This window comes from Neodiprion pinetum, chromosome 6, assembly GCF_021155775.2.
Source record: "Neodiprion pinetum isolate iyNeoPine1 chromosome 6, iyNeoPine1.2, whole genome shotgun sequence".
NCBI classification, from domain to species: domain Eukaryota; kingdom Metazoa; phylum Arthropoda; class Insecta; order Hymenoptera; family Diprionidae; genus Neodiprion; species Neodiprion pinetum.
This window is the reverse complement of record NC_060237.1, coordinates 27,729,877-27,754,177: the sequence shown is the minus strand read 5'-3', so window position 1 is coordinate 27,754,177 and position 24,301 is coordinate 27,729,877. Positions and strand designations below refer to the sequence as shown.

Here is a 24,301-nt window from a genome sequence, read left to right as displayed (position 1 = left end):
ACTTCGTTGATCTACTCGTCTCGAGTTACATCTATTTATGCTTATATGTATATATATATATACACACATATATATATATACACGCAAACTTTCTTCATTATAGACGTATAGTATACGGACTCCAATGGTAGCTGGTGGCTAAAATTTCTGAGGGATTAATTGGTCGCTTAATTAGTTTTCGAAACTCGGGTCGATAATCGGTAATTTGATATTTTAGGTGCGCATATTATTAACCCTCTTCATCTGTCACCCAGATATATACATATACATATGTTATACATTTTTATGTGTATAAAAAAAAAAAAAAAAAAACAAACATGAATTCCGTAGAGAAGATTGTTAAAAATTATATCTTTAATTCGCAATTTCAATTTTTGAACCTTGTCGATGTAACACGTATCAAAGCAAATATCGTTAAAAAAATGAATCGTCGTAGTTTGTCTCACTTGATGAAATCATGAATAAAAAAAAAAATCTCATACTCCGCAACACAAGGTACATAATGATTGTACAGGTACAACGTGTTGGGGGGGGGGGGATTTCTCTTATCTTCGGGTTATCGTATTAATTACATCTGCGACGCGTTTTTTGACCTCGTGAAAAAAAGAGGCGGTGGCGATGTGCCAGACAGCACGTCGCCTCGGTTTGTTATCACCTTCGGGAAACTATTCATTATATCATAATCGTACGAGCGTAAGCCGCGTTGCAAGGGATCGCTCGTTTGTTTTACAAAGTACGACGAAGAAGGTACGTCACGTTACATAATATCGTACATACGCCGTGTTTACATACACATAGGTGTGGCGGAGGCTACGTGGTCGCTTAGAGATTACAGGTTCATGGGTGTACGTGTAAACAGCAGTGGTCATCTGCTCTGTCAATTTTTTTTTTTTTTTCAAATTTTTTTGAAATTTTTTTACGCTCCGTCAATCATTCGCGCAGCTAGCGCGGCAGGAAGCTGTATATTACAGGTAAAGTGACTCGCGAAATACTAGACGACGATCATTAAGTCGTAACTAATTATCGCCGGGCATGAAATTTCAAGGGGCCTTAATTCGGTGGGCGTACACGGTATACTTGGTATATAATAATGTAAGTTTCTTTGTGCTTAAATGTATTGCAGTAGGTGCGCCGTATTAATTATCAGCATTTTACTTTTCTTATTTTACTTTCTCGTGTATATTTTTTATTTTAGTTTTTTGTTTTTACAACCTGATTAATCGATCCTTCGGTATGTACTCTCGTATATCTTAACCAACCACTTCGTGGGAACTATCGATCGTCATTCCAATGATGGTTATTTGATATTGACAATTTTATAGCTGTAAATAATTGTTGAAAAATGTCCAACTGTCTATTTTTAACTATCTCGAATTACATTTCCGTCAATTTTCACTCGAGTGCGACGAAATATCGAGGATCGTGATCTACTTTTCAACAGCGTTATATTTTCGTTCGAATTCCGTTTCAAAGTTGTTTTTTGACACCTGGGGTTAAAAGTGGGCGCGAATGATGAACGAGGAAAAGCTTTCGAGTGGGAACAATTCTACGACGGGTGGTTGTCATCGTGTAATTCTCTAGCGCAAGTTTCCACTAATATCTCACACCCAACAGCAGCAGAAGCAGCGGCAGCAGAAGTTCCTCGTCTCGCGTTTACCCTGCAATCTGCACCACGTTCTAAGCTACGCACAGTGTAAACAGCCATCGAGTTCCTCTGCATGTTTGTACAATACTTATACAGGCACCGCTGCGAGCCGTTAAACACCGGGCATTCCATCCCGCGTCTATTTAAAAATCAGTGTTTAACAATATATTGAAAAATCGTGGAGCCCATCAATTCTGTACGCATATTTTTCAACATTGAGCAATATTAAATTCATCGGAATTATTTCTGTCTAACGAATAGAAAAAACAAGTCACACCTGTCCAGTTCCGCATTATAAGCATGCGCACGTACGTACAAGTCGAGTTTTTTAAGCCTGACAAAAATTCTTCATTCAATTTCAGGGGTGTGAATTAACTTTACCTGGACCTAAATCTGTGGGTCATGTTAGGTAAAAATCTAAACGCAGGTTCGTGCGTGTAATCTAATTGGAATGAAATTCCCCGTATAATGTGTACGGTATGAATTTCTCTGCGTAACAAAAAAGCACGACGATGTACGGCTAACGTGAACGTGCGTTAGAAACCGCGCGGGGATAAGACGTAAAAATTGTTAATCGTAAATCGTTCGCTGTACGTACGAGAATTATACCGATTGCGATAGGATAAACCATAAGTACGAGCAATAATATAGCCATAAAACCCCGATGCAGTTGTACGCCTTGCAGCCTGTACCTATAACCTGCCCGAACGTTGACGTGTGTTTACAAAACAGGCGTAAGTGTGAATTGCTACATGGCCTAGTTATTCCTCCCCCTCCCCTCCACTTGTCTTCTTTTTTTCTCGCCTTCCCTTCACTCTTCTCTTTTCTTCTCGACCGCATCTCGCATCTCTCGAGAGATAGTTGCATGCAGGATCATTCGCCCTTGCAGCATCTTCTTCTTCTTCTTCTTCTTTTTCTTCTTCTTCTCTTCTTATTCCTAACCAGCTTCGAAGTATTCGCGATATTTCGTTGCTGCAAGGAAAGTGCGTCATCCGCTACTTGCATAACTAATCTCATTGACGAAGCTTAAATCAATCTCGGGAATTTTTGGTTTATTTATGGGCTAATTCGTTGCATTTTTTTTTTTTTTTTTTTATTTTACTTTCTCCACCTTCCGATTTCTATACAATCCCTTATCAAGAAGGTAATCAATTAATTAAGTTTCACGGACGATCTCTTTTTGCTTCACGCCTACGCTTTGTTATACCCATTTGATATACACTTTATGCAAGTACGATACGTCGGGCAAAAATAACGGCGTATTGATCTTATTGCCGATGGCTGTAGCTCATTGTCTACCTAATGTTATACGTATGTGTGAAAATGTGAGAGTTGCGTGACTTGCGTATAATCACGCGTTGTACGTATATTATATCTACGTATACTTTATATTTAATACACAGGTGCGATATAAGTGTGCCGAGTAATTATCTCGCGATGTTTCGGCAGCGCGCGATTGCAATTGTAATAATTAGGATTATTATACGTGCGCAAAGTTTCATCCTGCAGTAAATACAGTCGACAGTTCGTGATATCCGTTACGAAAGAAAAAAGTTTTTAAAAACAGCAATTACGAGGAAAAAGAAATACATGTATATTATTTTTATTGACCAATTAATTTGAGGGGGAATTAGAAATGATTTGCAAAAATAGAAGAAGAATATTGAACAATAGTTTAGGTTTCGGATTCATGAAGAAAAACATGCAGTGGAAAGAATAAGTTCACAGCATCCGAGACACAATGGGAACGGCGATAAGTCACGAGATCAAGCTGCTGTCCGGCATTCGGTTGCGAAACATGAATCCTCTCCAACCCTTTCTCTATCCGATATGAAAATTATCTCTCCAACTTCTCTCGTTGTCAGTTAGCTTAACGCACAGTGACTAGATAATGACCGTGTCGTGACGTAAAAGATTATCCACGTTTCGCGGAGCTTTTGGGGTCGGTGGATAATCGCTGATATTGCGCAGTCCGTGTCATTTTATACCTGCGCATTATGGGTTAAAAACGAAACCGCGCGAGTTGTGCCAAAATAATTTACGTCACGTTTAGTTCTGATTAAAACTTTCTATTTTTTCACTAAAATAATCTTCGTTCGCAGTTTTGCAGATCTTCGTGTATCATCGCGAACAATAAATTAATTTATTGCCGTTTCTTGGAAAGTAAACGACCCGAGATTGGCGCAATAATAATCAATCGAAGTCTACGACGCTCGGGTGATTATACACATTACGGCGTTACATCAATCCTTTTCTATTAAAAATCAAATAGCGCAACAGTAGTCGGGGGATTGATTTCCGACCTGATTACCTTATAGGTATGCATATATATATGTATATTACGATGTAGTTTCTTGGAAATCTCTCCGCGGTGCAGCACTCGCATTATTCAAACCGATCATTTAGCAACGCGCGGCGTTTCTCTCTGATCGTCAGGCGTTAAAACACGCGTTTCGCATCGCTGTGTCACGGATATCGCTGCTGTGCTTTGCTGTGCAGTTCCGTGCTGAAGAGCAGTCAGTCCTCAAACACGCGATGCAATATTCACGAGCGCGTGAGCCGCAGCTGGACTTACGCCAACTTTTCACCACGGTTCACGTATGATTGTTAAAAATTTATTGACACGAAAATGTGCTAGAATGAAGACTTGAGAAGATTGTTTGATATTCGTTGAAGGTGAATTTTATCAAAAAAATCAATTTTCACCCTGTGCAAATACAGATCGAGTTTTTAAAAACGCACACTCAGGTCAATAAAATTTGATTGTTAATAATTTATTGTTGAAATATCGCGTTGCCTTTCGCGCAATACAATTTTAATGGATCAAGAGATCATTTGGGCTGCGGGCTATAATGAATTCTCTACAAATCCGCACCCGAAATATACGTTTGATATATCGTTAACGCGCTTTCATCGATGTATAAGATCATCAATTATAACCACAGCTGTAATTATACACCGAGAGAATTTTTTTTGTTATGGTTACGATACATTCCCCAAGTATTTTCAATTTTTGCCGTAACCGAGAAATACGGTTCTGGATGAAAAAAAAAATTTGGAAATAAGTACTACAGTTTTTCACACAGAAAATCAATTGTGTACTATCATTCTCTTCGATTGTGGCCACGCACGAGTAACATTCTCTTATAAATGTTACAAATTGAATAATATCTTCTCATGTTTTCAACAATATTTGAATCGTCTTTGTAACGATACCTAATGGTCATAATATTTTAATTTAGAAAATGCTAGTAACTTGAAGAAATCAAATTTTCCCCAGGGTGGTGCATATTCGTATATTCATTGATTTGTCCTCTAACGAAAAACATCTAAAATCGCGGTTTTCATTGGCCGATTCCTCGAGAAACGGGAAAGGGAAAACTAAGTTCGCGCATCGATAGCGTCAGCGCATGCGCACGGAGCTTTCGGATCGCTCCGCGACCGTCCCGAACAAGCCTGAAGGCGTGCGCAGCGCGGACACGGCTGCTTATCGGCATGATATCGCATAACCGAGTGACTTGTTTGCCTCCGCGCGTACCTGCCTGGCTGCGGCAGGTTGGCCGTGTCACAGAATGAAGGTCTAACTAACCGTTACGTTAGACGGACGCGAGTCGCACCTGACGATCAGATCGAAGAGACGGTAATCGGCAGGTTCCCGCCGCTCATGGGAAAGAAAAGATCGGTCGCGGGAAACGGGACGAAGCCTGGGGGATAAAAAGAGACGTGATTGGGGAAAAAGAGAAACATGTTAGTTGACTTATCGGCGTTTGCAGGTATTAACGAGGATCTCGCCGAAGAGACGAGACGCGACGCCAGGGATCGCCCACGCGGAAGAGATCACTCGCTGCAGATAAAGTCGTTTTCTACTTTTATCTTCTACCTTTAATTCGCGCCATCCTGCAGCCGTCATTTTGCTTTCTCTCTCTCTCTCTCTCTCTCTCTCTCTCTCTCTCTCTCTCTCTCTCTCTCTCTCTCTCTCTCTCTCTCTCCTGACTTTGACAAGACGTTATCTACAGCACTGATACAACCAATCTCGCCTAGTATACTCGATTTTTGACGCGGTCCTTGAGCGCGTCTTTCCCCACTTCCGGTTATTCAACGCCTGCGGACTTCCGCCGACTCCGATCAACCTCCTGCTCGGATCGATCAATTTTTTTTTTTCCAACATCTTGCGCGGTGCATGTTGATCTCAAAGTTTAAATCGTAGGTGATTTCTGGGAGATTCAAGATGCGGAGCAATGAGGGGTCGGTAAACGATCGATTGCCGAGTGCCGCCGATGCGTTCCAACGTCTTCATACGACCCAAGAGGCTGTCGTGCGGTGCAGGCTGCACATTTTGTTGGTTCGAGCCGAGATACGATTGTCGTAGAGTTTGTTTGGATACAAATCAGCGTCTCCTTCTACGTCGTCACCTGGCCTGAAGCCGGTTCCACTTATGATGCTCGAACGATGCAATTGACTAATATAATTATAAAGGCTCCTCTCCGAACGCGCATCCATGTATAATAACGTTATAAGCGTCGAGTGCGAGTAACATCGCGTGCTGTACCCGTACTAGCTCGCCCGATGGAAAAATAAACATAAAATATTATCGTTATTCACCCGTCATCCGCATATCCACACGCCTTCGGGGCAGTGATGGGCAGGATTTAACGCCGCCGCGTCTATTCCTATCCCTCTTGCTACAGGCGTTACAATATGCCCGACGCGACGCCTCGTTTCTCATCAAATCTTATAATCGGTGTACAAGAAGAAGAAGAAGATACGGTAGAAGAAGGAGGAGGATAAAAACACTTGTCACTGAATTCAACAGGCAATTTCATGATTCCAGCAAAATTTCTCGATTATGTTAAATCACGAATTCAATCTCTTCATTCCATGGGAATCTCTGTAATCCTGAAATTGAACAGCTACTTGTCGAATTCTTTGAATCATTGCTGATGAAAAATAGAAAAAAAGAGCGACTTCTTCAATCATCGTGAAACATGATGAAAAGAAATTTTTTGATCGAAGGGGTTGAATCTGAAGACTTTCTTATTATTTATCTTCTTCCAATTCTTGTCTTCTCAAATTCGTAAAGATTTTCACCACGTTTTTACTAGCTCGCTTTCCCATATTTTTTTTTTTTTATGTTTGTCCGTTTCCGTACAAATTTTGCAATCGATTATTTAGCGCTCGTGTAACGGTGAGCGTCACGGAAGCTCGTGAGATATACGAGGAGCGGCAAATCGGGCACCCCAGAATAAGAATAAGAATGAGAATGAGAATGAGAAGCGCGCAAGGTTTCGACGCAGGGATACACGGGGCCCTGGGTGAACCGAGGGCATGTTACCATGTAGGGCGACTCGCTCGGCATAAAACTCACATGGGTACCTTGACACAAGCATCCTGCAGACGAGGCGAAGAGCTCGCGGATCCGCGATACTCGGTACACACGCTTGTATAAGTCCTGCGAAGTTAACGCGAGTCAACCGTGCATGTACAGCTTGAAGTTTGCAATTGGCCACACCCTGCGAAGAGACCGGGATGAGGCGAGCCGCCCGAGGCCGTAATTTCATCCGCGTATGCGCGTGTGTGTGCGCAGGGAACGACACCTACATATGCACCTTATACTTTAACGCATGGAACCGCAACACGGCGCCAAAGTCGCCTCAACCTTTCGTATATTTATGGTCCGTCTACCGAAAATAAATTTCACGCCAAATTGGCAACGTGTCGATATTTTGTTTATACGTATATATGTATATGAGCGGATGAACACGTATGATAATGCAGTTATATTATGCAAACTTTTTTCACTGCCCGTTATTTTGTCTATAGATGTAATGCGTAACCGTTATCTGACACGTACTTTGTTTGCCCGTGTTTGCACGCATAGAATATTGCTACGTTGTTTAATTGCTACTTGAATTATTGCGGATAACATTTTTTAACAGAAATAAGAAAAAATTTATACTCTTATTTAATAGACTTTACAAAAAAAGAAAAAACGGGGGAGCGAAATTTTTATTCGCGCGTTGGAAATAATTATTAATACATAAATCATGTACCGGCCGATAGTTAAACGTGGATATGTACAGTTTGAAATTACTATTCGAAAAAAGTAAGTCTACTCGATCAGGCTGGGCTTGGCGCTCCTGCGTTTTACGTCGCGATTCGACGCGAGTTTGAAACGTTTCGTTTTCCTATTTCTATCCCTGTGTAACGTGGGATTAATCGAGTGTGAAGTAAAGCTTGATTACATCCTGAAACGGCACACCCGCAAATGTTGGCCGTACGATGCGCGATGGAAACAGAGCTGCAGGCCTGTTACCATTATTCCTGATTCAGTCGTTAATGTAACAAATTGTCCTATAGAACGCCAATGTCATCAAACAATGACGATTCGCGATAGTTTCGGAAGGAAGAAACAGTCGATAAAATTTGAACAGAGTTTGCGAAAATTTTATTCGAGCAGTGCCAACCAAAATCCGAACAGTTCTGACTGAAATTGGATCGTCAAAGTTGAAAATCATTTCTCTGGCCGCGTAGACAAGCAATTATTGTAATATTTCGCGAGTCGATGAAACCGGTGTATACCTATACTTCACTCGTTAATCACAATTAGAATCGATCCAACAAACGGACAACTGGACTAAACGACCTTCTACGTATAACTCGGTTCTCGATTATTTGCGCAGACGATAATGTAATTAGAAATTTTATTGTCGAAGAATCGAGTCCGGGGACATCCAGACGAGCATTTTTTGCAATACGAAACAAGCCTCTCGAGCCGACTTTGACGGCTCGCCGAAGAGATTAATCCTGCGGTGTCCGAAAAGTTCAACAGACGATTATAACTTCTTTGTTCGCCAGCAGCGTCGTCGCCGCGACGTCGGCGAAGAGCTTACGATTAGCGAATTTCGCAAGCTCCGCGCGGAATCGTAAATTTGCGTAGACCCGTCTCTTTCTCTCTCTCTCTCTCTCTCTCTATTTTTTTTTCCCCTCGCTCTCTTTCTCTCCACGTTTATAACGCGTTTACACGCAGCTTGAGGCGGGCTCGTTTTAGCCTCAGTTTTAAGGCGCTTCGCGGAGTTCGGGACTTTACGACCCCCGGAGTTTGTATAGGCGGACCTTTGTTCGCCGGCTAACTTCGCACTTCGCTTACACGTCATGTTGCTTGTGCAGTCTACCTACGTATGAGTGTATGTATAACGCGCCGTTGTGCGAATTTAAGGCCCTATTTTTAAACATTCGGGAGACGCGATCGCTCAATGACTCGGGCTAGTCGCGCATTCTTTTTCGCTGCATTGTCTGAAGGGCGGAGATCAGGGGGAAAAGCTCTGTGTACGACTTGCAGGTTTTAAAGTCGACCCACGGGAGGAAACAACGCAAATACCGAAAGGTTATTTCGGACTGCGATATGGTGAGAAAAAAGTAATCGCATATACCTACGTCACGATAATCTACAATGATTGTTAATGAAATTCAAGCGATTCTTACATATATATATATATATATGTATATATTAACAGCGTACCGTACGTAGGTATAATATCAGCCCAAGAGCAAACCAGTTGTAAAGAGCAGCTAACGACTGTTCTACTTAACGCCGCGACTTAATTAATGGGGATAAAAAAAAAGAAAAGAAAAAAATAAAGGAAGAGAAATAAAGAAAATGAAAAGAAAATACTCTTCTGCACGGTCAGAGATTCTTCGGCAGCAGCTGCCGCTGAGGCATGTATATGCATATGTACATGTATATATGTTATAATATGACCTGCGGGAATTCTTAGCTCTCTTAATTATTTCTTACTTACGCTTAAGCCTTTATTATTATATGTATAATACGCGAGCTTTAATTGTATACTCACGAAATGAACACCAAATACGGACACTGTTTAACGCAATTCATGCAATCGTTAGCCTGGCATTTATTTCAATATTATACAATATTCTTCTTTTCTTTTTTTTTTTGCAAACAATAAATACGTAATAACGTAGGTATTTGCCGTTTCGGGTCTCTGATATATTACACCTACTATTTGTAAGGTGAAATGGAATTGAATGACATGAAAGTAGGTTTTATTCTCACATGTCAATCAAAATTAGTCTATCTACTTGGATTCTTGAAAGGCATGATGGGTAATCGGTAATCAAATCCTTGATCAGCAAACAAAATTTGGTAAAAAATAACGATGACTGTTCTGAGATTATTATTTATGTGTATATACGCTAATCAAATACGTGTTAAGCTTAAGGTTAGTAAACAGCGATAAGATTCTTATCTCGGTACTTATTAAGAGATTTATAACCGAAAGGGGCATTAAAATAAAAGATAAAAAATTACATAAAAAATTCACTCAACCAATTTTAGCAATTACAACTTCTACTATAGAAATTTAATCGATATCAATATTTTCGGTATCATCCTACTTTCGAATCATTTGTAACTTCTGATATTTTCGATCATTTGTAAATTCTTGAACTTTCCTGATTTCCATATAATTTCGCTATAATTTTTCAACCATCAGCTCCGATTGAATCGAGTTGATTTATTTGCTGACCAAAAATGGCGTTGCGGTATAACTCGAATCTCCTTTCTTTTTTCCTTCTTTTTTTTTCATCTTTTCGTCTCATAATTAAATTCAAAGGTAATTCCAGAGGACCGAGAATTGTACAACCGTTGAATAAGCGCGCGGCTACCTCTTTCGTAACGTGACTGCAATCGTGTTATCGTCTCGTTGACGTATATAGGTATACGTATACACACGTATTAATTTTTTTTTTACATTCACTTTATCGCCTTATCGTCGTACGCGCGTCTCACCTACTCCTGATCAAGCCGGCCGACGATGCGGCACGCTGCAGGTGAATAACATGTAACACACCCCATAACATATTTCACTTTACGGAGAGGCGTTGATCAGCCAACGGAATTCTCGTCAGTTATCTCACCGTCGGTTCGTGGGATTTGTCAATCTTCCAATGCTCCGAATAAACGAGTCAGTCTCTCTTCTCCTCCTTTCGCCTCTCTTATCGTCGGTGAAAAAGAGAGAGGAGAGAAAGATACAGACTTGTAAGACGTGAGAGAGGCAGGCGTTACGTATCTCGAATCTATTTCGAGAGTGAATTTAACTCCTCTCCTGTACCGATCTTCCCTTCTTCCGTCGTCCTCCTCTCGCATTCGCCCAAGAGAACATATCCTCTCTGAGTCTCCTGCAAACCGCCACCTTCCGGTCACGTGTCACGTGTCCCGAGACCTCGAGCAACCCTTTTTTCCTTTCCATATTTCAACGTTTCCGCAGGTGATTCATCACCTCGAACAGGGACAGCGTATCCTCTTCGGGTTTATGCTAATAAGCTCCGCAGTGCGGAGGACAAAGTTTTTCTCGTCCTCTTGACGGTATACTTAGAATTCATCCTTTGTCCGTCAGTCGTACGTATATCCTCGATCCTCGATCCGCTTGGGATTTGTATTTATGATCGGTAGCTCGATCCTGTCTAACAATCTGCTTTGCAAGTCGTCGTGGCTTCACGGCTTTGAAGGATCGGCGATCGGTCGACAATTTTAATAGGTTTGTAATACGGCTAGGCCAAACTCCCGTGACGGACGTCAAAAAACTCGGCTACTCGTCTTTCCTGACCTACCCTGATGAAATTACCCGCTCGCCTCGATGGAAGACCTGATTTTTTTTTCGCCATAGATAGTTTTTCAATATTCGATTATCGGACTCGGAGGACTTTTTTCAATCGAATGCATCGTATGTAACAATAATAGTAATGGTCACAATAATTTAGAAACTTCGTATTCCTTCCGCAATTCGTTTATTGGATATCGTACAAATTTATGAAATTTTTACGCTTTGGATACCAGTTTTAAAGGTGAAAAGCCAAAGCCCGGGGCTTAGGCGACATTCGAAATCGGTGATGTGTCAATAGGATTTACATCCGCGTGTTTCACGCGTGAGGATAACGGCTCGTTTTCCTAAGATTTACCATTTATGTATATAAAAAATCGGTCACGGGGAGAAGAATTTCTTTTTATCGTCACCCGTGAGCGCGTCGTTGTAAATTTCAATGACGAATACGTACTCTCCGTATTCTTACGCAAATCATCGAACACCATTCCACAGTTGAATCAAAACTCTAGACTCTCGGTTTCGATTAATACGAAAAAAATGCAAAGATCGTCGTCTGGCGCCACGCCTGAAATCGAATATCGTTATCGCCACTGTCTGTGTGGGATTCCAATCCGTAAACTCGTACTTACCTGATACGTACCTGTGTATAGAAAACTGTTCGCAAGATAATATAATTTATGAACGACCATAAGCGCATATTTAAAATGCCTAAAACAAGCTCTCCAAGCTCGATCCTCGCGTATCGCGTACCTCGTGTAAACTTGTAGGTGTACAAGGTACGAATGTTCGTGGCACGAACCGTCTGCCACTGTTGTACAAACATACGTCGACGTACAAAAGCAGAATGATCGGCATTCCGTCCTCGTCGTATCAAAAGTCACGCGGTACATTTGTCGGTTGTAATTGTTTAGCCGTTCGTAACAATAACTTGGCAATATTCGTGCACGGCGATCGGTATGTTACAACGCGAGCCGCATGCGATCACAAGACTCGCGATCGATTCTCACTCGATACTTCCCTTTATCGTACTGGCAAACAGTGCGAATCGTATACGTATGTGCGCATGTGTAAGTATATGAAAGAAGTCTCGCATGCCGTCATGATTCGGTTCTTTCTCATTCGGGGTCACCGCACACCCACCGCATGACTCGGTGGATTTTCGCAATCCCGCTACTTGACTCGCGAGATCGTTATAACATGTCGGATGATGAAAACACAGTATGGGAGAGTTGGATAATTTACATGATTATTTGACGCGGACGATGAGCCGGCTGCCAACATGGCGGACATACGTCTGCTGCAGGCAGAGCTTGGCTTGGAGAGACATTTATTTTACGCCTTTTAACGGTGGGTGGATGATCGTCGTGATCGATTCGACATTTCCTTGCAACGTCGGTCAGCCTACGCGAAGTATATTATTATATTGTACATGGTTATAGGTGCTGGACACGAGCGATGGATGATCGGACCTACGATCTCCACCTCGAATCATCGCGGTCGTTTCTATCCGCGGCACTACATTCATCCACTCCGATTGTTATCCGGGTCGAAATCGAACGTCTTATTATGACCGTGGAGATATAGGCACACATGTGCCTATTGTCATGCTAATCGTTTTAATGTACCGTCTCGTTCGCCAACCGTAATTCTCATTTCCTAAACGCCCATACCACGTTTCGACTTTACATCGTGTCTTATATAGATACTATCTTCGGCTTACCAATAAGTAATTATTATGTCACTCCGTGGTAATGTCGAGCCAATAATCTGCGATGTGACCGATGAATTCGTTTCCGTTCGAGTGTAACTTTAACCTCGAATAAATGAAACGCTTCGTCGAATTTCCACAAGTGGCTGGAAAGACTGGGAGTGCTTTTTGATAAACCAACCTAGGCGCTGTATTCGGATTATATCTTATATCTACCAATTAAGGGAATCAGCTTGTATATGGTACCAATTACCTAACGATGCATTAACGGATCTTGTTTATGACGGCGTGCTGTTTTATATTATTAAAATTCTGTCCGGGGTTTATCTTCTATCTGTCAGAGAGGCTCTGCTGCTCCGTTTCACCATGCAGACCGCCTGTACCAGGGAACTCGAGAGGTCGATCGATCCTCATCGCTACGAGTCCCGACTTTTGGGTCAAGTGGCGCCGCAGCGATCCAGCTTCTTCGCTGGGGTGAAAAAAAAAATTTTGATCGAAGGAAATTAAACCGCGGGGTGAAATCCGGGATGACCTTTCATTGTCTACGTCGAAGCCGTTATTCCACACCGATAATGTATAATTTCTCCACGAAGACAATTATGTTATTCCTCTCGTATCTCGAGGAGGAGAAACGCCGCCGAGCACCTTGCGGGATCATCCGTTTAAAAGTACAACACCGAGGGAAAATAAACAGCTCGGTGCGATCTCTTTAAAGATCCGTGTAACAGAGAACGGGACCACCTTAGCGTCTTTAAAGTGTTGTTGCAACAGTCTTTTAAAAGGCTTGAGACAGGATGGTGTGAGAGCCGGACCTACGCGACGACTCGGAATAAACCTGCCGCATCTCGCGACAAAGAGCCGAGGTGAGCGTAGGATAGAAATACGGAACTTCACCTCCTCCCCGAGTGATCTCGGGGTGATTCTTAAACAGACGAATCCCTCACGCCGTGGTCGACCCGGAATATCCGAGACCACGTGAGGCCGACTCCCTTTCCTCTCGCTTCTTTCTTACTCATTAGCCTTTCTCTTCCCCGCTCTTCCGTATACTCGGCTGCAGCAGAGTCCAAGGCTTACGGTCTATACATAGACTTCGAGTTCTACAAGTTGGAAAATACCCCGACTGTCGGTGTGACAAGGCGCAAAGGGTCACGTGATGTTCTTAAGTATCGACTCGATTCGTCGATCGTCTCTGACAGTTTGTAGTTCCCGCATCTCAAGCGTAGCGATATTGCTTTTCATGAGACAATTGATGAATTTGATCCGATTTATCGAAAGTTTCACTCCGAGTAGTGACGTTGCGAAGTAGAATCGCTCGCATATTCATTCTGCAAATCATGGTCATCAAATTGCTTCTTTACAAACGAAACGGATGCTTTCGTCAATCGTCACAGTCTCGGAAAAAATAGAAACTATTGGTTTCGTCGATGTACAATCCGGTCGGTAGAACGAGCGGGTTGAACTCGTGAGGTGGAGCTGTGCGTCGGCCATTTTGAGTAACAAAGAAGCTAAAAATCTTTTAAATTTTCTACAATTTCGATAAACTCTCGTCGTTGCAAGAATTTTATGTAAGAACAGCGTATGGCCGTTTCACTTATGACTATAAAACTCATCGCTATTATCCTTGACGGATCGATCGGTCAACGGTATCTCACACCTATAAACGTTTATAATTTAAGTTTTAACGGGTTAACCCTAAAGCGAAATAAAATTTCCCAAGTAAGTTTATCGATGGAACGGATACGCTCAGCGTCCTTGGAGGTTAAGAATTGAATTGCGAATTGTTCGTAAGATCGGCATTGTTGCGATTGACAAAGACGAATGTGCCGGGATAGTTCCCGGATCTCCAGACATCCGCGATCCGTTAGACAACGGCATTCGCGGGTCCTGTTTTTGCGCCGTATCTATTATACGTTACATTATACCCAAGCGGAGAGCAAGGACGGCCATTTTGCGGGGAAACTTGATCCTCTTTTATACCCATCTTTGCACGGGGACAAAAGAGACAATCGCTGCCTCGTCGTCGTCGTCGTCGTCGTCGCTTGTCGGCCTTTCGCGACTTCCCAGATAGCATAGGTCCGTTAAGGCTCGGCGTTGATATAACGCTCATTGGCGACCATCCGCCGCAGGTCGTTGATCCTGCAACACCGCGATGCAGACTCGCCTAGCTTCGGCTAGACTCCGCGAATCGCTCTCTGCTCCTTACGCCTCAACTCTCATCGGCACAGCCTCTCGGCTCCATCCAGAACTCCATCTTATCCTAGTGCCATAGCCTCGTGGCTCAGCCTTGCTCTCGGCCACGTTTCGACGCAGGCCAGATAATCAACCGCTACTGCGGGAGGAACACAGAGGGCGGCGTGCACCGTCACGATCGCAAAAAATAAGCGTTAATGCACCTTCTTCTTTTCGATCTTGTCTGACGCGCCTCAGTTTCCAACCGATGCAACTCGACGTTTTGATACGGAACACGTAAGCGATCCTCGATCGGGTTATTCGGTTTAGATTTCATTTTTATATACATCCAAGGCGTATCGGTTCCCACGAAACGACGATTCGGATAGATTTTTCTCCCTTTTCGAAGAGATGGAAACGAGCATGAATAATAGAAATTTATTTTGTCAACTGTACCGAATTCGAACGTCACGAAAAAGAAACACTGGTTCTGGTCTCTGTACGTATCGAATTGTAATCCTGAATCGAATCTATCAGCTGATGTAATCACGCGTACCGCACATACATTGGACTGAATCGATTGTAAGTAAAAAAAGAAAAAAAAAATTAAGAAAAACAAATCAGTCGTACGGTATTATCGGTACGGACTTTGCCAAATCGACTATTTTGATATTACGCACGTCCAATATTATACTACAGTTGTAGGCTTGTAGTAAATTATAAGTACGTATTATAATGACAAAAAAAATCAACGATACGATTTATCACATTATTTATATGAACAACAAGAAAATTGATAAGGCTCTTTGAGCAATGCGGTCTCTTGCACGTGTCATTTGACCTACCGCTTTGAAAGGAAAATAATAGAACCGATATGATGTAAATTCGACGAAAAAAAAAGATGCGAGGAAACGAGCAGTCGTTGATTGCAAGCCATGATTATTCGACGTTTTTTCCTATACCCGCAAAGGAAACTAATCGATAATTTTCACATTGTCGTGTTTCAGGGTTCGAAGAAGACGGACAACGCTTTAACGCCATGGAAGGAACGGTTCGCCTGTTGGTTCTGCTGCAGTTTCTCGTCTCAGCGATGACTGCCGAGGACTTTCGACACATAGCCTACGAAGGTGAGGAAACACGTAGACGTAATAATTGAGATGCGGAAAATGCGTAGCGTCGTAACTAATCTTCGTGCTGAGATAAGAGTGTTTTCGCTGCAGGCACGCATGCGGAGAAGTAGTAATCTTATCGCGGTCTTCGCCGTGAACTTCGGTTTAACGATTCGAACGCGCGGCTGCACCTCGTAAATTTTAATAGTCGTATTAATTAGGATTATCTTGACCACGATGACGAGGGCTACTCGATGCAAAGGCACCGCGCTCCGTTATAACCTTCGATTTACATCGCTTTTTATCCATATAATAACGCATCCTGCACTTTGATTCGTTAACCTCCTGCATCCGCGCCCGTTCAGCTTATGCATATTATGACCGCCGGCTGACTGCACTATGCAAATCGCCCGAGGTAAAAGCCGGGATGCAAAAATATGGACCTCCTCCCGTCGGACGGTCGTCGCTCAATCCGTTCCAACAAAATCCAGCTTTCACCGAGGAAATAATCAAATTCACGAACCGAATCATGAAACGGCTCGCATTGATTTTATTCATCCCTTTTTATATTCGGTGATGTTTTTTCTTGCGAATATTTACGTTCGTTTGTATGTTTTTAACGGGTGTTGAAAAATTTATGTCGTAATAATTGGGATTATGAAATTGGCTGATTATTCGCAACGCGTTATCTTAATTTTTAACGGAGTTTCGCGATTTATCTAACTCCTTCGTTCATCTCATCGATTAAAGCATGCACACCGTGTGTTCTCAATCATAATATGTGACCACCGTTTATGGCACCTGGTTACCTTTTACGCTATGCCATATATAATTAAACGTGGGTATTTACTACACTTAAGTGCCAAGGCTGTCGGGCAACACTCTGAGCAGGAGAGACCGTGAACTGCGTTACATGCTGCACGACTCTTGAACGTAATCTGGAATTAACGCGGTAATTTTAGTACGGTAAAACTGAAATATCCGTATCGTTATGAATAACGAAGCCTTGGATGCTTTGAGTTGAAATTTTATTGCGACTGAAATCTACAATAATCCCTGCTTTCCTTCGATGTAACAAAACCTTGTAAGATTTCGTAAAATTTCTATAAAATTCTGTCAATTGCCGAAAATCAAGAAAGGTTCTGGAGCACGCTTTAAAGCTCTTGAAGCGCCTTAAAAAATCCTGCCAAGTTTATTCGAATCAATCACAACTTCGTAAAATTAACGTGAGAAACATTTTTATGCAAAATCTGAGCCAGATCCTTGTACGAATTTATTAACCTCTAGAAGAAGAAGCGCAGAAACGGATATGTTACGCTTAGAAGCGAATGCGGTTCGGAAGTTACGAGAGTTTTTCAAAGGGGCGAGGCATAAATTACGTCAACTTCACCTGAGATCGAGATTCGGAACGAAGGGTAGTTGTAGAAGAACCGTTAATACGTGGAGACCCTTGCGGAATATTCATGAGTTTAAAGTTTATATATTCCGCATTGAGAATATTGAAATCAGTCGTCGTGAAGTCTGCACGAAACCGCGACGGCCGGTTCTCCCAGAGAATGATTGTTGTAAAAAACGGAAAGGTGTAACTTTACATCTTGCGGTTGTGAAAGATTCCGAACTTCTCGCTCAAAGCCGAGGAAATGACACGTGCATAAACATACATCTATGCGATGCATTTATGCCCGCGTTGTAAATCCTCGATGGTTGGCTGTAAATCATTCGTTTATTTACACGCTCTCGAACCATCCGCATCTCATACGGTCCGATTCCTGATCCCCGGGGTGTCCTGCCGCTCTGCACGATCCTCGACCTCCACCTTCTAACCATCGATTTTATTACGCCGGTCCAGACTGAATTTTCTCAGTCTCGTTTGCATATTATTGCAATTTGCTCAGGTTTTACGAGATTTCGAAGAAACTGTAATCACATTCGTACCGAACAAAAAAAAAAAAGTATTCGAATACGAAGCTGCAACGTAATTAAAAAATTATATTCTATCAGATGAAATCATTTGATTCTATGTTGAATGAATTTTTATCAAATTGAATTTAACCTTTCTGATCAAGACTGTCGAATAATTATCTGTAACAGATTCATATTTGAATAAAATTTGTTCGTTTTAAAATGATGATTAAATAAATCACTTGTTCATATCGTACACGTATTCAAAATTTACCAAAAAAAAATTCGGTTATCTACTACTTGTTGAGGTACCTATCAGGATAAGATCGAACCTTGCGCAGTGCTTGAATATTGAGAAAATCATAGAAATAGGAGCAAAACGAATTGAAGATGACGAGACGGCCGAATTTCGATATCGGGGAGAAACGCGATGCAGCTGAAAAGTGAAGACGCGGGTACCTTAAATACACGTGGGCAGTCGGCTAGCCCACGCTGCATTGTGTTTGCTTTTAAACAATCTCTCTCCTCCGCTTATGCACCTATGCACACAAACATATTGTATATACACGCACATCGTACAGCACACAGCTGATGCTTATCCGTAGGATTAATCGATAGTGTGTAGCAAGATCTCTGAGAGCCTCCCACGAGGTGGAGGTGGAGGTGAGCTCGGTGCACACAGGTATGGTATAAACATACCTGTACATCAGTGTATAATTGCGCACGTGTTGCTTTATTGTCGCAACGTAACTCAAAGCTCTACGATTGACAATGAATACAATTTTATTGTCTTTCACACGGAAACCGGCGACTTTCTACTTGGCATAGTATTGGTGCTTATTTTTATTCACTCATACAGGACCCTTCGTTATTTAAATCTGATAAGTCTAACAGAAAAGGAAATAAAAAAAAAACGCCTTTTTTTCAGTATGAAAATTCAGTTCTCACGAGCGACTTAATTTCCGACGAAAGAGAATTTTGAAAGTTGGAACATCGTAAAAAAAACACACACGACTTTATTACGTTTAACGCGTACCTACTCGTTATTATAAATTTGCGTAAAAGTGAGTATAATAGTTTCCTGATTTGCTATATATCACCGGTTACTTGGACTTGCAAGTTTCTTCTTCGTTCGCGAACTTGTTACAATCACTGAGAAAAATTGTAGTAAAGATAAAATTTGCAGTTCGCGGTATTCCACGGGGAGAATCGAGGGTGTCGAAAAGGTGGGCGACGGGTTTGGCACGCGCCTACTGCAACCACGTGACGAGAAGATCGGTGGGTGGTTCGGGGTTACTTTGTGCCTTTTGGGCCCGGCCTCGTGGCATCAGCTCCTCGGTTCCCTGTTTTATCGTCGTTTGTCGTCGTAGTTTTTTTCCCCTCTCTTTTTTTAATTCCACTCCTCTCCGTCTCCTTTTTTCCTCTCGTTTCCCACCTATCGCCCAATTTATTCGAGTTGACTCGACGCGACGTCGGTTTTAACGCGGCACTTCGCGTCTTACGGGTTCAGGGTTTAGGGAGACCGCGAAAGACGCACGTGGCGTTTTCACTCCGCGGGAAGAGATTTATTTGGTAGCTTGTTGTGACATTCCTCGGTGGTTTCTTAATCACACCCCATTCATAACTCCCGCGCGGTGAATCGCTATTAAACATCGCCCACGTGCCCTACGATATTCCTTTCCGGGACCGCGAGATGCAGGGAACGACGGACCTCGATCCCCTACGAGCAATATCTCACGGGGAACGGCCGTTCCGTTCGGACAGGAACGAGGTGTTCGTCCGATCAAGAGGGAACAACGCTGTTGGATCTCACTTCGTTCCCCCTCTGGGCGAAATATCGATAATATGTTCCGAAGAAACGAAGAGAGTGGAAAATATATCGAACTCAAAGATCGAATAAAATTACCGAATAGACGTGGATAGGTCAGCCGCTGTATAAAAAATCGTCGTTAAATTTTCATACAAGGAATACCGGGTATCTTCTGTTCCTTAAATTAGAAATAAATCGACAAATCGTATCCCTTCGATCCTCCGGTCCCCGATATCCTGAAAGTCCTCGCATCGCGTAGACGCCGAATCCGAGGCGAGCATTCGGTGTAAGGTGGCGGGGATAAATACGGCGACGTCGTGGTTCTCCGATTATCTTAAAATTCGAGGCTTACCGAGCTGGTCTCGTTACGCGTTGGCCAACTGGCCCAAGGGGCGGGGGGAGGCAGGCCTCCTCGGGACCGGGGCCCTGCTATTAGTTACGTCACGAGCGTCTCGGTGGTTAAGGAGACCGGCCGAAATCGCCGAGTCATTCCATGACCCCGGAGTTAATGCTGGCAGGTGTCTAAGCTCCGTGCCTCAATTACTAACCTAATACCTCGTGCCGGTAGATAAGTACGTAGGTACGTACAGATCGGTACCTTCTGGTCTCCTCCCCCCGCGTTTTTCTCTACCTCGCATGGCGCTTTCTTTTTCTTGTCGTTGCGCCGATGATTTCATGAAAAAAAAAAAAAAAAAGAAGTGGATCAGTAACGATGCAAAATTGATTCGGTTGCGCGTAATGACCAGCGAAAATATTATCGATAATCACGGCTGTCCGTACGTACTATAATTAATATGTCACGTACATCCTGAATCGATTATACAGATTGGCAAAAAATGGAGCGAGGATTCATTTACGGATGACTCGGATGAGCTGCGAAGCCGCAGCTTGCAGCGAGTGTATCCGCATTTTATCTTCCCGTGTGTTCTTATCTCTCCCGAAGAATCCCTGAGGTAGAAAACAAAACGTCGCCTCCACTTCTCTTCTCTTCGCTTCTCTTCTCCTCGTCGAGTGCCGGGAGTCCGTGGTATATAAAATGAAGTTGCAGGGTCGTTAGCCGGGCAGAGCACGTATAGCCGCATGGCAGCGGGCCCCCGCAGCATGTCGATGATGCCCAGGGACGGGGACCGCGGGGCCCTTTTGTGTACTAAACTCGGGACGGCAGGCGAGTCCACTTGAGTTCACTTCACCTCCACTCCTCTATGGAACGCCATAGAAGGCAGTCTTTGGTCTTTGAGCCACGAGGGCACGCCGAGCGTTGCTTCCGAGACTCTGGACGTGCGGTAAAATCGACCTGCAGCGCCTCCGTGCCGACCGACGGAGTGAAAAACTAAAAAACTCACTCTTCTTTTTATCTCTCTCCCTCCCTCTCTCTCTCTCTCAGGCCATGTGAAAAGGAACTGTACGTACAGGAGGGCCTTATCGTTAGCTCCAAAGGTCGTACGATTATACACACCCACACGAGCCCTCCCCTCATCCTCTATCGTTTTACAAACCGACGCTTTCGGTACGTACGAAGAAGGTACGACATCGAGAATTAAACGGGAAGCCTTCGAGAACTAAAAACTTTTTCATAGAATTTTTCGACTACGGTTAACAACTCCATTCCTTAATTACAGCTCGCGCGTGCTTCAACGGTACCGTCTAGGATTGCTTGGCAGTGCTTCGCCTACCTCTCTTTCTTTCTTTTTTTTCTTTTTTATTCACCATTCGTGTATCTCCTCCCGGTATCGCTGAACGAGCGATTCCTTTTTCGCAAATTCGAAACCTGCATACGCCCGTAGAAATTACGTACTCGATGTTTCCCACCGATAAAATTCGGTCGCTAATTACGTAACAGACGACCGTATCGGTTTGCCGAAATCCATGCCGTTGGACCGAAGATACGAATGACGTGACGAGCTGATTCGAATCTAGTGTACAGGACGTTGGTGATGAGCATGTTTCGTAGCCGGTATGAGAAGAGCGTGATCGCACTCATTCGTGGTTTGATACAAATCTGACGGGCTTCGCAATAATTAGGGACAGAAGATGGGGTATACCAGGTACACGCATTATACCTATGTTATACGCTACATGCCTACGTACGATGCCAACATCCCGATCGTGTCGGTAATCAAAAACCCACGTTAAACCAACTGCGAACGGATGCAGGGTTTAATTATACATGCCCGCGTACACGAAGCAGCAATGGTTCAGGATAGTTTAGCCTCCAGCGAGGGGTCGGTCTTGGGAATCCTTCGGTGCTACTCGATCGGATATGAAGCATCGCGGATCTTGGACCGATACACGCCAACTCGAGTCGTGAGCTGCTGTGCCGGTGAATATGCACTCGGGATGATCTCAACGTTGCTGAGAACCGAGACGCATGTCGGGCTAAATATAAGTCCAGGCGGAACCCTGTGCGCCGGTAGTCGCCTTGCAGATCTTCGAACGTATATGATATACATTATATACATACATCTCTCTCTCTCTCTCTATCCGCAGACTAAAAAACCTCCGTCGATTTCTTGCCGTGCACGTGGCGCGAATCTGCTCGGGAGAATCTTTGATGCCTAAGTTGCTTCTGTTTGAATATCGGTCCGATGATCCGACGCCGATTCTCATCTTTACCATCCTCGTCGAGTTCTCTCAGCTGACCGACTCGCCTCTACCTCGGCTTTCGCTTATACCTGAACGCCGTGCAGACCCTGACGGAGATCCGCATCTCCAGCTCTGTCCTTCTTTTCTCGGAACACAGCGGTTCTCAAAATTGCAATTTTTAACACCAACTCAAAAACGACGAGGTTCGAATATTCCTTCAAACGATTCTTTCTCTCGGTATTTGTAGAGGCTCGGAATGCAGTGATGATTTTCCGGACGAATTTAGGGGATCTCGACTCGTGTGCATAATCTCGATTTTATTCAGACTCCAATTGAAAACTACAACGCAAGAGAAGCGGTGCTGAAACAATCCAATTTAAATTGCAACGTAAACTGCTCTTTGAGGGAAAAAATTGATCGACTTTTTGTCCCCACGGTTCGCTTACTTTTTCTAGTATCCGGTTATTATATTACCGATACTGTAGAATTATTAAGATAATTGCATTTACATACGAAGGCTATCAGCCCAGCATCCGCGTCTTCGTCCTGAGGGTAACCGAACAATGATAAAGCCTGATACTTCTCACAGAAATGTCGACGTGTCATCCGAGTCCGGATATCTTCTACAATCCGTTGGATCGAAGTCCGTACATCGGTGCATGTCCATCGCGATGTGATGCAAGTCGTTATAAAAAAGTAATTGATTCTTTGTTCAGTCCAGCCTTGGTGGACGTGCGTAAAGTCGATTAAGACTGCGAACGGTGAAACGGTATCACGCGCGTTATAATTGTCGGTACGGTAAAAGGTGAGCGGAAATTCCGTACCAGTTCGGAGTAATTGGAACATCGAAAGAAATCGAAGAGGACGGATTTGAATATACGTAGCGGCTTCTCCTGCGTGCTGCGCCGCAAACGATAACGATATTACGTCGAGCATAACAATCGCGGTCTGGAAGAGGAAGCGAGAAAGAGATAGAAGAGGGACCGGTCGAAGATCATACTCATAAATTCAACGACAATGCACGCGAGCCCTTCGCCCATCGGAGAGGATGCAACGACCACCACAATGCCGCTAACAAGGCCCAACTTCGATCCTGATCGCCATTTGTCTCCTGAGCTCGGTGCGAGGGCGTCGAAAACGCACGTGGGCAGTGACCAAGATCGTTAGTGACGTACCAACGAAGTAAAGAGTTCCCGACCCTCGAATCGGTGGGACTTCCTACCCAACCTCTGCTTTTTATTCACCCCTCGCTCGATTTCAACTCTCAAGATCAAGCCTCGTGCTGATTCGGAAAGCGAGAATAATTTACAAACGCCAGCTCGGAGCTGCTCCTTGTTTTATTAATTAGAGGTAGATGAAGAAAATTTGATACCGGGTGGTCAGTGAACCACCTACGGCATCCGCAGTGCAGTGTCTTTCTACCGTACACGTGATTCCGTTTCTGATACCCAGCTGCAGCGGACAGCGTCAGCAATCCTGCAACGAACTTTGCGCTCTGTTTAACTTACCTGCAATGCGCGCTGCTCTCGGCTAATTACCTCACTTAATTAATTACCACGCAATATGTCCGTCATTTGTCCTGCTGCTGATGATGCAGAGCTCTCCGCGTTTGTCGCTCGAGTCTTTGGAGGAACCGGATATACAGGATGGACCAAAGGAATAAAAAGAAAAAAACGGGTGCGATTCGAAACGCGTATGAAATCCAAACGCGATGAATGATTTTAGACAATTTTTTGTTTTTCCTCGAAAATA

At 43.4% G+C, this 24,301-nt stretch overlaps 1 protein-coding gene across 2 annotated transcripts in view; it reads left to right on the top strand.

The window, feature by feature from the left end:
* Positions 1 to 24,301, top strand: part of Sema5c (Semaphorin 5c) — a 94,648-nt gene that overhangs the window by 30,811 nt on the left and 39,536 nt on the right. For both annotated transcript variants that reach the window (XM_046633296.2, XM_046633297.2), the window contains one exon: positions 16,153 to 16,272. In XM_046633296.2, the coding sequence (XP_046489252.1) occupies positions 16,153 to 16,272 (120 nt within the window). The remainder of the gene's footprint in view (positions 1 to 16,152; positions 16,273 to 24,301) is intronic.